The sequence below is a fragment of the Capsicum annuum genome, chromosome 2 (assembly GCF_002878395.1).
Source record: "Capsicum annuum cultivar UCD-10X-F1 chromosome 2, UCD10Xv1.1, whole genome shotgun sequence".
NCBI classification, from domain to species: Eukaryota; Viridiplantae; Streptophyta; class Magnoliopsida; order Solanales; family Solanaceae; genus Capsicum; species Capsicum annuum.
The window spans coordinates 52,437,690-52,452,642 of NC_061112.1; the positions used below are offsets into that span (position 1 = coordinate 52,437,690).

The 14,953-nt window shown below is 37.2% G+C and overlaps 1 protein-coding gene across 2 annotated transcripts; it reads left to right on the forward strand.

Moving 5' to 3' along the window:
- Positions 1 to 473: 473 nt before the first annotated feature.
- On the forward strand, positions 474 to 14,725 carry LOC107858573 (mannose-6-phosphate isomerase 2). Of its 2 annotated transcripts, XM_016703302.2 has the most exons (5): positions 474 to 1,207; positions 6,968 to 7,135; positions 7,553 to 7,765; positions 8,686 to 8,952; positions 14,212 to 14,725. In XM_016703302.2, exons 1-5 carry the CDS (start codon positions 857 to 859, stop codon positions 14,518 to 14,520), a joined length of 1,308 nt encoding a protein of 435 aa, XP_016558788.1. In that variant the 5' UTR covers positions 474 to 856; the 3' UTR covers positions 14,521 to 14,725. The 2 variants fall into 2 exon arrangements, with proteins under 2 accessions (XP_016558788.1, XP_047262452.1); XM_047406496.1 differs by lacking the exon at positions 7,553 to 7,765 and having other exon boundaries at positions 548 to 1,207.
- The last annotated feature ends 228 nt before the right edge of the window (positions 14,726 to 14,953 follow it).

The following is a 14,953-nucleotide window of genomic DNA, read 5'->3' on the forward strand; positions in this document are numbered from 1 at the left end:
AAGGCAATTTTTGTTAGTTGTGTTTTAGAAAAATAACTATTAAGTTATTTAATATGAAGGGTCCAAAAAAGAATATAATAATTATTTTTTATTTTTAAGTTAAACAAGTAAAATAGAATATTTGTTTTTGGCAAAGGCTTTTAGTGTTAATTCTTTTTTTTTTCTGATTTTATTTGTGTAATATATTTTCTTTTTCAATTTGTCAAAAAAATTACTCTTTTATAATTAATAAGAATATAACTTTAAAACATTAGTTTTTGGATTAAATTATTTAAAGTATTTTTGTCTTTTAAGTGCTTTTTATTTTTGGAGGTGTTAAACAAAAATAAAAAACATTTATAAATATTTTACTTTAAACTTAAAAAGTAAGAAAAGAGAAATCAAAAGCTAATTTGATCAAACACTTCTTTAATGAAATTATTTTTAAAATTTAATATCAAATCAAACGGTACGGTATAAATTTGGATTAAAATAATAAATATTTTGTTTGAGAAAAAATTTTCACCCTTATTTAGATTTAAAACCGCTTATTTAGCGTCATAAAAAATAACGCCAAAAATTCTACTGTAACAATAACATCTATCGTCATTAACTTCTCTTTCCCTCCTTATAACAATTTGCTTCAAAAGCAAGGCCCCTCACTCTTTCTTGAATTGGACAATAACAGCAACATTTATGTGCTCCCTCTAATTCTTCTTCTTTTTCATTTTTGTTTGAAGTAAAGCTACTGATTCTTTTTCTCTTCCCGTAGCATATTAAGCACTCTTAGTCTTATCTCGAAAGTATTTGTTGTGACATCTTCGAATCACTTAACCTGTTAAACTCATATTGATCCTGTTATTTTTTAATTGAGTTAATGAGTTCAATGGAGGGGAAAGGGAGGGTAGTGAAGTTGACAGGTTGCGTAAAGAATTACGATTGGGGAAGAGCAGGGAAGGAATCACGTGTGGCGCGGCTGTATGCTTGTAATAGTGGTGACACTGTTGACTTAGAGAAGCCATATGCGGAATTTTGGATGGGGACTCATGATTCTGGGCCTTCATACGTAGTAGAAGGAGCTGCTGGAGTATCTGAGAATGGATTGGGTAATAGTGGTGGTAGAGAGAGAAACAAGTTGACATTGAAGGAATGGATTGAAAACAACCCTATTGTTCTTGGCGAAAAAGTTGTGAACAAGTGGGGTACCAACCTTCCTTTTCTCTTCAAGGTTTGCTTGCTCCCTTCTATGCTTTTCAAAAACTTTTACATCTTGGTTGACTCTTGAAATTTCAACTTCATCTTTGCCTTATAAATTGGGGCGGATGGAGGATTTTGTTGTCACTTATATGTAAATTGGTCTTATTTTAACTCTTTTGGGAGTTTGGAGTGTGTGAAAATTGTTTTTCAAAAAAAATTTGCCAACTCTGTTTTGAAATTCCAAATGTGACGCATAAATTGGGACGTAAGGAGTGTTTTATTGCTACTTATATGTAAATTGGTCTTGATTTTTCTCTTTTCGGAGTTTGGAGTGTCTCCAAATTATTTTGTGCGGCTAATTTCTGGGAGAAACCTGAAATTGTTGATCAATTTCTTCTCAAATCATTGAAAGTTTATTTTATTTATGCTCTTTGGGATCATTATACAAATGCATAAATAGCTATTGTTTCCTTCCCGGAAGCTTGACAGATATGGAGCCAAATTATACAATATTCTGTTTCAATTCGAACAAAGTTTTATTTATTTATTTTTTATTTTTTAAAAAAGGATGAAATTTAGATACTAAGGAAATATACCAGAATTACTCCATTACCAGAAAAACAAAAAAAAATTACTGCAATTGATAATTCTTATAATTGAAAATATTTACAAATCATTTGATAAAAAGTTTGGAGTAGCGGTAATTTATGAAAGTAACAAAAATTTCCTGAGTACAACAACTGTTGGGAAAATCGGGCAATTTTCCCACTAAAACGGAACAACTAAGTGAAATGAACTGGTTTAGAATAATTAAACCAGACAGAACACAAACAAAAAAATACCCGACAAATAATATTGAATACTAAAAAGAAAAACACCAGAAAATTTGATAACGGAGTTCAGCCAAATAGGCTTAATCTCCGAGCACCCAACGTTGTGGGAGAAGAGAACAATTTTGGGATGATCCAAATGGGCGGGGGGGATAGAGTTTCTTTTATAGCTCTAAATCTCCTCCCCAAATTATAAAACACCGATGTGGGAGGAAACAAGAGCCAAAGACCAACAAATCTCCACCTTGGTTCAATTTCAATCCCATCAAAATACAAATCTTCTCAAACAAACAAATAATAGAAAAAATCTTTTGCGGTGCTTCCAATTTTGCGCCGTGAGGCGCCAACTTCAGATGTGCAGGATATTAACCAAGTTTAAACAGTGTTCGAACTTGGCCCTTGGAACCAACCACCTTGGTCAGCATATCTGCAGGATTCTTCGTAGTATGAATCTTCTGGAGAAGTATCTCCTCCTCTTCGAGAATTTCCCGCACAAAATGATAGCGAACATTAATATGCTTCGTCCGTGCATGAAAGACCTGATTCTTTGCTAAATGAATAGCACTCCGACTGTCAGAATATACCTCAAGTTGTTTCTGACCAACTCCCAAGTCTTTAAGCAACCCATGAAGCCAATTTGCTTCTTTCACAGCCTCTGTAATCGCCATATACTCTACCTCTGTTGTAGACAAAGCCACTGTAGACTGCAAGGTAGACTTCCAACTAACTGGCGTCTTTGCTAAAGTGAACAAATAGCCAGTTGTAGATCGTCGCTTATCCAAATCACCTGCATAATCAGAATCACAATATCCAACTATGCATTGACTAAGTGTTTTATCCCGTTCGAATGTCAATCTAACATCTACGGTATTTTGGAGATACCGCAGAATCCATTTCACAGCTTGCCAATGACCCTTTCCCGGATCATGCATGTACCTGCTAACAACGCTAACAACTTGTGAAATATCTGGTCTCGAACACACCATTGCATGCATCAAGCTTCCAACTGCATTTGCATACGGGACTTTTGCCATGTATTCTCGCTCTTCATCAGTTGTCGGAGATAATCTGCTACTCAATTTCAAATGAGGAGCAAGTGGGGTACTTACTGGTTTTGTATCATCGTGCATATCAAAACGTTGTAGTACCTTCTTCAAATACTACTTCTGTGACATCCAAAGTTTGCCCCTTTCCCTATCCCTGCTTATCTCCATGCCGAGAATCTTCTTGGCTTTCCCCAAATGCTTTATCTCGAACTCTTTACTCATTTGAGCCTTCAACCTGTCAATCTCAACTTGGCTCTTTGCTGCAATCAGCATATCATCAACATATAAGAGTAAGTAGATGTAGGAACCATCTTGAAGTTTGCGCAAATACACACAATGATCGTATTTGCTTCTCCTGTACTTCTACCCTTCATGAATATGTCAAATCGTTTGTACCACTGTCTCGGTGATTGTTTCAGTCCGTACAATGATTTGCTAAGTTTGCAAACCTAATCTTCTTTACTAGTAACCTTATATCCTTCTGGCTGAGTCATATAAATTTCCTCCTTCAAATTACCGTGTAAGAACACGATCTTCACATCAAGTTGAGCTAGCTCCAAATTCAACTGTGCTACCAAGGCCAACAAAATTCTAATGGAGGAATGTTTTACAACTGGAGAAAATACCTCATTATAATCAATTCCCTCCTTCCGAGCACAGCCTTTAGCCACCAATCTTGCCTTGTAACGAATGTCTTCTTTATCACGAAATCCTTCTTTCCTTGCAAATACCCATTTGCACCCAATTGCTTTTCTGCCTTTCGGTAGTTGTGTTAGCTTCTACATCTTATTCTTCTTAAGAGATTGCATTTCCTCTTCCATTGCACCTGCCCAACTGCCACTTTCTGTGCTTCGAATGGCCTCTAGGTAGGTGGATGGAATATCTTCATCAGTAACTGGAAGTGCATAAGCTACCATGTCAGTGAAACGAGCAGGCTTCTGAATTTCTCGTCTTTGTCTTCTAACTGCAATTGGTTCTGATTGCTGCAGATGTTCTTTGGTCGGATCCTCTTCCTCATCTGACTCTTCTTCTGCCATAGTAGAGTCAGTGGTGGTGCTTCGTGCTGGGGTCACCACTGTTTGCTCAAACTACACCTGCTTTGAATTACTCTCCACCTGCTTCGTAGTACTATCAGCTTTATCTGGATTTACCTTGTTCAATATGACAGATCCATCAAAGGTAACATCTCTGCTAATAATCGTCTTCTTTGCCTCAAGACACCACAAGCGGTATCCCTTCACTCTAGCATTGAAGCCCATTAAAGGAGCCTTCTTTGCTCGTGGATCCAACTTTGATTCAATCACATGATAATATGCAATAGAACCAAAAACATGTAAAGTATCATAATCAGCTGTAGTTTTGCCAGACCATACTTCTAATGGAGTTTTGCCACCTATAGCAGATGATGGCAAACTATTGACGAGATGTTGAGCGTATGTCACAGCCTCAGCCTAAAATTTTCTGCCTAACCTAGCATTAGACAACATACAACGAACTTTCTCCACAAGTGTCTTGTTCATACGCTCTGACACCCCATTCTGTTGCAGTGTTTTTCTAACAGTGAAGTGTCGAACTATGCCACAGTCTTGGCATACTTTTAGGAATGGATCACTCTTGTATTCTCCTCCATTGTCTGTTCGAAGAACCTTGATCTTTCTCCCTGTCTGGTTTTCAACTTGAGCTTTCCACTTCAGGAAAATTCCAAGCACTTCATCCTTGTTCTTCATAGTAAACACCCAAACTCTCCTGGAAAAATCATCAACAAAGGTGACAAAATAATGCCTACCTCCGATGAACGGAGTTTTGGCAGGTCCCACACATCTGAGTGCACATAATCCAAAATACCCTTGGTATTATGAATTGCAGTGCCAAACTTCACTCTTTGTTGCTTTCCCAAAACACAATGCTCACAAAATTCAAGTTTGCAAGTCTTCATACCTTTCAATAATCCCTGCTTGGCAAGAATTTGTAAGGACTTTTCACCAGCATGTCTCAACCGCATATGCTATAGCTTCGTTGCCTCAACATCCTTCTTGGTGCTAGAAGTTACTGCTGCTACTGTCCCCAAAACTGTACTACCTTGGTAGTAGTACAAATTGTTCTTCCTCACGCCTTTCAACATCCCCAGTGCTCCTGAAGTTGCTTTAAGAACTCTATCTCGTATCGTCACAACTAGGCCCTTAGATTCAAGAGCCCCCACTGAGATGAGATTCTTCTTCGACTTTGGCACGTGCCGTACATCCCTCAAAACTCTGGTGGATCCATCATGATTCCGCAGCTTGATCAAACCTATCAAGGTTGTTTTACATGGATTATCATTACCCATGTAAACAACCCCACCATTGAGTTCCTGAAATTCAAAGAACCATTCCCGAACAGGACACATATGATAGGTACATGCTGAATCCAATATCCACTCATCTGGATGAGATGATGTTGAAGGCATAACAACGAAGGAAAAATTTGATTCTGCATCACTTTTGCATTCTGCAACATTTGCATCTTGCGAATTTTGTGGACTCTTCCCTTTCTTTTTCAACTTTGGACAGTCTTTCTTCCAGTGCCCTTTCTTATGACAAAAAGCACACTCATCTTTGGCAACGACTCGGCCCCTTGATTTGGACCTTCCTCTTCTCCCCTTAGTCTGGCTTTGCTGACGACCCCTTGCCACCAATGCTTCTTCAGATGTTGTTGATTTGGTTTTCATCTTATCCTGCTTTCTCAATTCTTGACTATATAAAGCAGAACAAACAACATCTAACGACACATTCTCCTTCCCGTGAAGTAACGTAGTTTCCAAATGTTCAAATTCATCGGGAAGAGATGATAACAACATCAAAGCCAAATCCTCATCCTCAAATTTCACATCTAAATTCAAAAGGTCTGCTACTAATTGATTAAACATAGTGATGTGTTCATTCATAATAGTACCTTGTTGATAATCAAATCGGAACAATCTTTTCTTCATAAGGAGCTTGTTCTGACCACTCTTTTTCAGAAACTTGTCCTCCAACACCTTCCATAATTTGTGAGCAAAAGTCTCATTTTTGGCAGCATACTTCTGCTAAGGCACGATCGAATTGTTCCACACACCAACCGATTTATGATGTTCCAATCTCTTTCTTCTACCTCTTCTGGTTTCTTTTCCTCAATAGCAATATCAAGACCCTGTTGGAAAAGAGAGTCCAAAACCTCTCCTTGCCACATGCCGAAATGGCTAGTACCATCAAATATTTCCACCACCAACTTCAGACTGGACAGCGGGAACCTCGACCATGATGACGAGGAGCCCGATGCCCCCGAGTAGGATCCTTCATTTCTTGATCGGGCAATTTTCCCACTAAAACGGAACAACTAAGTGAAATGAACTGGTTCAGAACAATTGAACCAGACAGACAACTAACAAAAAAATACCCAACAAATAATATTGAATACTAAAAATAAAAACACCAGAAAATTTGATAACGAAGTTCAGCCAAATAGGCTTAATCTCCAAGAACTCAACGTTTTTATTAATTGTGGGAGAAGAGAACAATTTTGGGATGATTCAAATGGGAGGAGGTAGAGTTTCTTTTATAGCTCTAAATCTCCTTCCCAAATTATAAAACACCGATGTGGGAGGAAACAAGAGCCAAAAACCAACAACAACAACATTTTCCGTGTAATCACACAAGTGGGGTCTAGAGAGTGTGGCAAGTACGCAGCCTTTCCTCTACCCTGTGAAGGAGAAATTACCGGAGTATGTACCCCAAATATTGCATTCGGTATTTGATGGTTCCCCTTCTCAAAAAATATCATATAATGAGAAAATTGAATTTATTTTAATTTAAATTGATGCATTTTGAGTGAGTTGAAGCTCTTTATACTTGGCTTTCAATATGGTTTGATGAGATTCTAACACGTCTGGAGTTTTAGGTACTATCTGTTGCAAAAGCTTTATCCATACAGGCCCATCCAGACAAAGATTTGGCATCTCGTCTGCATAGCGAGCTCCCTGATGTTTATAAGGATGATAATCACAAACCAGAGATGGCATTGGCATTAACAGAATTTGAGGCCTTATGTGGATTTATAAGTCTTGAGGTACTCAACATCTATGTGGTTTTTTTAGGTCTAGTTAAATTTTTTGAAATATGTAGGCTTCGTAATCCAGGACATCTGAGGCGCCCTTAAATTTACAATTTGCTTGAAATAGAGTTAAGCAACGCGTTTTAACGGAAAAGGAGGATAGACGCTAACTTGAACATGTGAAAACAAAAGGCACCTTACTGCTTGTTCTTGTGCTTAAAAACTGGCATAGTCTCATTCCTTTCCAGTTTCCATATTTTGTTAGACTGCAAGCCTAAAGATGCTTATCCCGGTGTGAACATAACAATGCGCAGAAAAATGGTGTATGATATTTAGGTGGTTGATTCACTTGAACTTAGAATTCAATGACTATTAGGAAAAGGAAAAGGTGTGTTCAATGTGACTTAACAATTACTTATGGAACTTTAATAGGAGCTGAAGTTGATTGTTCAAACTGTGCCTGAGATTGTCGAATTGGTGGGTACTGCACGCGCAGAGCAAGTATTGGAATTGAATGAGGATGGTGGGAAAGAGAAAGGTAAATTAGTGCTAAAATCAGCATTTACTGAGCTGATGTCAGCAAGCAAGGATGCGGTTGCTGAAGTGATAGCCAAGCTGATTAGTCGCCTAAATGTTAAAAATCAGGTACAGTCGAAGTAATCCCTGATCAGATAGAAGTTAAAAATGTGTTAGATTTATCCAAGTACCAGTTGCAAGTTCCTTTTTGTACTTCTACATGGGGGACTTTATTCATGTGGAGTGATTCATTGTGGTTGTGGAAAACTATGCTCTTCATTGTCTTAAAACATTTTTCATCTAAAACTCTCTTTTACTACCCATTTCTAAATACGCAGACTTACTTGCATAAAGATTTTGGTTCTGGAAGATGTGAGGTTTGAGAGTATCATTTATCTAACAGTTCAATTTCTATCAAATAATACTAATAAAAAAGAGAGACCGAGAAACAACCGAAAAACAAGAGCTTTTATTTTCAGAAGAATTGAGTTAGAATGACTAATGAGTTGATCTTTATGAGCTGGCTTTAGTCATGTTTCAAATGTTTGAAATGTTCCTTTTTACCAGTTTTGTGATAGATTTGGATGGATGGGCTACTGGTGGTGGTATAAAGATTTTATTACTATGAAGCTGTGAATTATCGGATTCTAATAGCATCTGATCTACTTTATTAGAAAAAACACCCGATCTATTTTTGTCCTCTTTAACGCCCCACAGTAAAAAGAAGAGAATCACTCCTTTAACCCCTCATTAACTGTAAATAGAGCTAGCTGAATTTGAATTTAGGGTAACTAATAACCTACAACAAATTGTATTTCTTGTTCAATTGCCACTGAGGAGATAATCTGTTTGGTCTGATTGGCACCTTAGTTGCTCATTATATTATTCCTACTTGATTTAGTTTTCCTTTAATTTCTTCTTTTATATGTATGAAATGATCTAGAAACCGATATCGCATTCAGGAAAGAGAAATGTGAAGGGGATGAACAGAAGTAAACCAATCTTGGTCATTGTCATTTATTTATGATATCTCATCCTTCATGTTGTAGGCAAGGGAGCTGACGGAGAAAGAACAAGTGGTGCTGAGACTTGAGAAGCAGTATCCAGCTGATGTTGGTGTCTTGGCTGCATTCTTGTTAAATTACGTGAAACTCAATCCTTGTGAAGCTTTATATTTAGGGGCCAATGAACCTCATGCTTATATATATGGCGATTGTGTTGAATGCATGGCAACATCAGACAACGTGGTACGTGCTGGCCTAACTCCAAAGCACCGGGATGTTAAAACTCTGTGCTCAATGCTTACTTATAGACAGGTATGTCAATTTTCTGCTGAACGCCTCTCAATATTAAGACTCTTGTCATTAAATAGAAAATATTCAATGTTTACATCCCTAAAGATCCGTTTTCCTATCCCTAAAGATCAGCTTTTCTATCCCTCTAAATCCGCTATTCTATCCCACCAAATCTGCTCTTACTAAAGTCACTATTATTCTCTTTAACTACTAAATCAAATCTATGTAATTACACCAATATACAACAATATATGATTACATTAATATACAATATTTACATCATGCTAACATCCCCCCTCAAATTGATGCTGGTAGATCAAGAAACATTAATTTGCTGACGAGAAACTGATGTCATTGTTGTGCCATTGATTTTGTAAATGCATCAGCGATTTGAAAATCACTGGACACGTGCGGAAGAGTAATGACACCTTTATCTACAGCTTCTCGTATATAATGACAGTCTACTTCGATGTGTTTGGTCCGCTTATGATAAACCGGATTAGGTCCCCTTATGATAAACCAGATTGCTACTAGCAATCTGAATAGCACTTGTATTGTCAGCATGGAGAGGAATAGGATTAGATTGAGGAAATCCAATCTCAGCAAGTAGTCCACGAAGCCACACAATCTCGGAGCAAGCAGTAGACGTTGCTCGATATTTAGCCTTTGTTGAAGATTTTGACACGCGGTCTTGCTTCTTACTCTTCCAAGATATCAAAGACTCTCCAAGAAACATGCACCAACCAGTAACCGAACGACGAGTGTCAGAACATCCCGCCCAATCAGAATCACTAAAAGCATTAAGATGAATAGGCGAACCACTAGGAAAGAATAATCCATGATTAGATGTTCCTCGGAGGTATCGAATGATGCGACGGACAGCCACCAAATGAAGATGACGGGGAGCTTGCATGAACTGACTAACTTGTTGAACTGCAAAAGAGATATCAGGCCTGGTAATAGTAAGGTAATTTAAGCTCCCAACTAATTGCCGAAATATAGTTGGATTAGGAAGAAGATCGCCTTCTTCCCGGCGATACTTTACATTCAATTCTAATGGAGTATCCACAGAGGAGGAATCCTGAAGACCTGTTAAAGAAATCAAATCTTGGGTATATTTGTGTTGATTTAGAAACACATCGGATGAATCACAATGAACTTCCAAACCCAAGAAATATGTAAGAGTACCAAGATCTTTCATATGAAAAGAATCCTTAAGTTGTTGCAGGCTAGTGATTAGTGAAGAATCAGTTCCTGTAATAATAATGTCATCGACATATACCAAAAGAAGAACACAACCTGTGGATGTTTTCCGAAGAAACAAAGATGAGTCATAGTTGCTCTGCTCAAAAGAGAATTGTAGCAAAGTAGATCAAAATCTGTCAAACCAAGCTCTGGGAGCTTGTTCTAATCCATACAGAGACCACTTCAACTTGCATACATCTGATGTAGGTAATGAGAACAAACCTGGTGGAGGATTCATATAAATATCCTCTTTGAGATCACCATGAAGAAAAGCATTCTTGACATCCATTTGATGAAGCGTCCAGTTTTGTGAAGCAACAATGACAATAATAGTTCGCATCGTCGTCATTTTTGCTACCGGTGCAAAAGTCTCTTCATAGTTCACACCATACTCCTGCTTATTACCAAGAACAACCAACCGAGCTTTATATCGATCAAGAGTTCCATCAGAATGAAGTTTAATTGAATAAACCTATTTACATCCAATTGGATGGACATTTGAAGGACATGAAACAATATCCCATGTGTCATTTTCTTTAAGAGCCAAAAGTTCTTCCTCTATTGCCTTCTGCCAACATTCATGCTTGGAAGCTTGTGAGTAAAAAGTTGGAACAAAAATGGTAGATAAAGTAGATGAAAAGCCATACCAATTAGGAGGACGAGATACTCTCGTAGATCGCCGAGTGGGCTCAAGAGGAGCAGGCCTTGAAGAATTCTCAGATTCTAGTTGTGTAGCAGTTTTAGGTGGCGGATCAATATCAGGAGGGGGTAAAGTTGTCCGCCGACGTTCGTACACAAATCCAGGTTTGAACCTCTTAGAAGAAGATGACAAATCCTCAAAAGTAGGAAGAAGAAGAGAAGCAGGAGATGACTTAACATGAGTAGGAAAAAAATACTGACTCAAAGAAAACAACATTTCTAGAAACATGAAATTTATTAGAACATGGATCATAACAGAGAAAACCTTTCTGTGAAGTATTATAACTCATAAAAACACATTTAGTAGACTGAGCGGAAAGTTTATTACGCTGAGAAGGAGGAAGATGCACAAAACAAATACAACCAAATGTATGAAAATTATCATAGCTTGGATTTTTGTGATAAAGACGAAAATATGGAGATTCAAGATTTAAGACTTTAGATGGTAGTCTATTAATTGAGTAAACAACAGTAGACAAAGCTTCCACGATGGAACAGAGGACTCAATCAATAAAGTACGAGTGACATCTAAAAGATGACGATTTTTACGTTCAGCAACCCCATTTTGTTGTGGTGTATATGGACAAGAGCGTTGTGAGACAATTCCTTTTTCAAGCAAAAATTTTTTGAACTCATAAGACATATTCTCCACCAGAATCAGATCTCAATAATTTGATGCAAGTAGAAAATTGAGTCTCAATACTAAATGTCTTGAATATGGAAAATAACTCAGATTTGGAACGAAGAAAATATATTCATGTAAATCGACTATAATCATCTATAAATGTCACAAAGTACTTGAAATGAGCATGAGAAACAATTGGTGAAATACCCCAAACATCACTATGAATGACATCAAAACACTTTGTAGCACAACTACCCAAATTAGGAAAAGGAAGAATTTTACTCTTGCCTAATTTACAAGTGGAACGATCAAAAGAAGCAGTGGAAAATTGATTTTTGTTCCCCAATAAACCCGAATTTGATAAATGAGATAACACAATAGAATTTGGATATCCTAAGCGCTTATGCCATACCTCAGTCTTACTAGGTGTAGAAGTACAAACAAATGATTAAACACGGGGAATGGAAAAGTGTATAGGAAACAGTCGTCCAACTTTAGGCCCCTTCGCAATTATCATCCCCATCACCTGATCCTGCACAAGATAACCATTACGAGAAAAATTCACATCACAATTGTTATCTACCAATTGTCCAACTGAAATAAGACTAGTGGAGAGCTTTGGTGACAAAAATATTGTTGAAAGTTTTATGAATATCACCAACCTTGGTAATGGGTAAATTACTACCATTGGCAACTTGAATTTGTGATGGACCATGATACTTACGAACATTTTTTAGCATACTAGATGAGTTGGTCATATGATTGGAAGCTCCAGAATCAACAAGCCAAAAATTAGATGCAAGATCATTACTTTGTAGCCCTAAAGCTGAAAAAGCTGACATGATCATTTGTCTTACTATTTCAGGAGTAAGAACTTGTCCTAAAGTGAGTTCTTAGTAGTGAAACCATTTGTCCCAGCTTGAAAAGCATTAACGTTACGATTTTGAGGGCGTGTGAGGCACTCTATGATAATGTGTCCTTGTTGTTTGCAATAATTACAAAACTTCCTGCCATAATTGCTAGCAATATGACCATATCCGTTGCAACTGTAGCATTGAGTTCTAGTCATATCTCAACTTTCTTGAAAGCATTTTGTGTGACAAAACGCTGCTCTTCCCGAAGTAATTCCCTTAAACAAACATCCAAGGAGGGAGACGGGTCATGATTCATCAAGTAGGAGCGAACACTCTCAAACTCAGAGCGTAACTTCATCAAAAATTGATCTCGCTTGCTTTGCTCATGAACTTGTTGAACTACAGAGAGAGATTCGGCCGGTATTTTGGCATAAACAATATCTGTAAATTCAGCCCATAAGTTCTAAAATCCAGAAAAATAATCCTGAACAGAAAGATCTTCTTGAGAATAATTAGCAATTTCATACTCTAAGTGACAGCGTCGGGCACTATTATCTTGGTTGTAAACCCTTTGTAAATAATCCCACATGGCTTTAGCTGTCTTGTAAGGCCTGAGATTAAGAACAATAAGAGGGTCAATTGACCCTAAAAACCATGTCATCACCCGAGCATCTTTAATCTTCCATTCACCTAACTTTGTAGGATCAGTAGGAGCAGGATCAGCTCCATCTATATGGCCCCATGGTTCTTTTCCAGTGATAAATAACTGAAACTGAAACTCTCATGACAAGAAATTCTTTCCAGTGAAACGAACACTGAATGATTCAAACTGATATGAAGTTATATTTATTAAAACTAGAAGCACTGACTCGAAAAGAATAACCAAAATGACCAAGATCGAAATCCAAGGTGTTAATTGCCGAGGAACAATCAACAAAAACCAAAATTTTTCAAAAAGACTGAAAAAACCCACAAATGAACTCTATGAAACAAGACAGCCAAGAGAAGGCTCTGATACCATGTCAATTTTCTGCTGAATGTCTCTCAATATTGAGAGTCTTGTCATTAAATAGAAAATATTCAATGATTACATCCCTAAAGATCCGTTTTCCTATCCCTAAAGATCAGCTTTTCTATCCCTCTAAATCCGCCATTCTATCCCACCAAATCTGCTCTTACTAAAGTCACTATTATTCTCTTTAACTACTAAATCAAATCTATGTAATTACACCAATATACAACAATATATGATTACATTAATATACAATATTACATCATGCTAACAAGGTACAGTCACAGACACCACTAAAATCATTCTTAAAAAGGAGAAAGAGTCAAATTTGAGCCTGTATTAATTTTAATTGAGCGACTTTTCATTTGTTTAAGCCTTTTGGGTGTAGTATTTCCCTGCCAGCAGGAGGAAGTTTAAATTTTACTCTTAGACGCCTGACTGAGCTCCAACCAGAGGGTAATTTTGATCCATAGTCAAAAGTCCAAGGGTAAATTAGGACCTTGATTTTTGAAAAATTTAAACACGTGGAGTACATCAATGATGTTTTAAGGTGATTATACAGTCCTAAACGAGTGATGCTACTCCTGGAATTTTGGTCAACAATCATCAAAACATTACCGGGATAGTTGAGATGAACGCAATTTGGTCCGAACACCATAGTTTTGAAAAAATGAGAAATCATCAGAACATCTCCATGTATACCTACTTAGTAGTTTTTATGGGGTTATGCCATTTTATTGGCTTTGTAGGCAGGCGAGTACGTATTGGACTAGATTCCTTTTACGTGCAATTAACATGGCATTGGGTGTCTGTTTATGCATGAATTAAATCAGTTTTTGTTGCAGGGTTTTCCTGAAATTCTGCAGGGTACTGCTGTAAATCCTCATGTTATGAGGTACATCCCTCCTTTTGATGAATTTGAGGTCGACCATTGTATTCTCCCCGAACAATCAACTGCTGAATTTCCTGCTATTCCTGGTCCATCCATTTTTATGGTCTTGGAGGGAGAAGGAACCGTGACTACTTCATCAAACAAGATTATTTGTGAAGGTGACGTCTTTTTTGAAGCTGCAAATACCAGCATTACTGTTTCAACATCCGCCGGTTTGCAATTATATAGGACAGGAGTAAATAGCAGGGTTTTTGATGAGTGAGTTGTGTACGTATGGATAAAATAGTTCATCAAGTTACCTCTATACTAAAGTTGACTGATCCAACCTTGTAATATTAGCCTGTTCATGTCCTTTTTCATGCCATTTCTGTAAATCAGGTATACAAAATAACTATGAATATACTTCTATAGTTGCCTCATTATACCAGTCTAATAACTATGAATATACTTCTATAGTTGCCTCATTATACCAGTCTAATGGTTCACAGTCCAAGAGAGAGGATACTGATCGTCTTGTATCTAAATGTTGAATGGAATGTGGAAAAAACTAAAATTTGGTAAATAGCGCGCGGCTATAAGGTTTAGTATTTAGGGTTATGTTTACGTTTTGTATAAAATCATGATGATTTTAACCCAAATCGAAATCACATTGAAATAATTCTCAACCAAAAGAAAAGGAAAGAAAATAAAAGGGC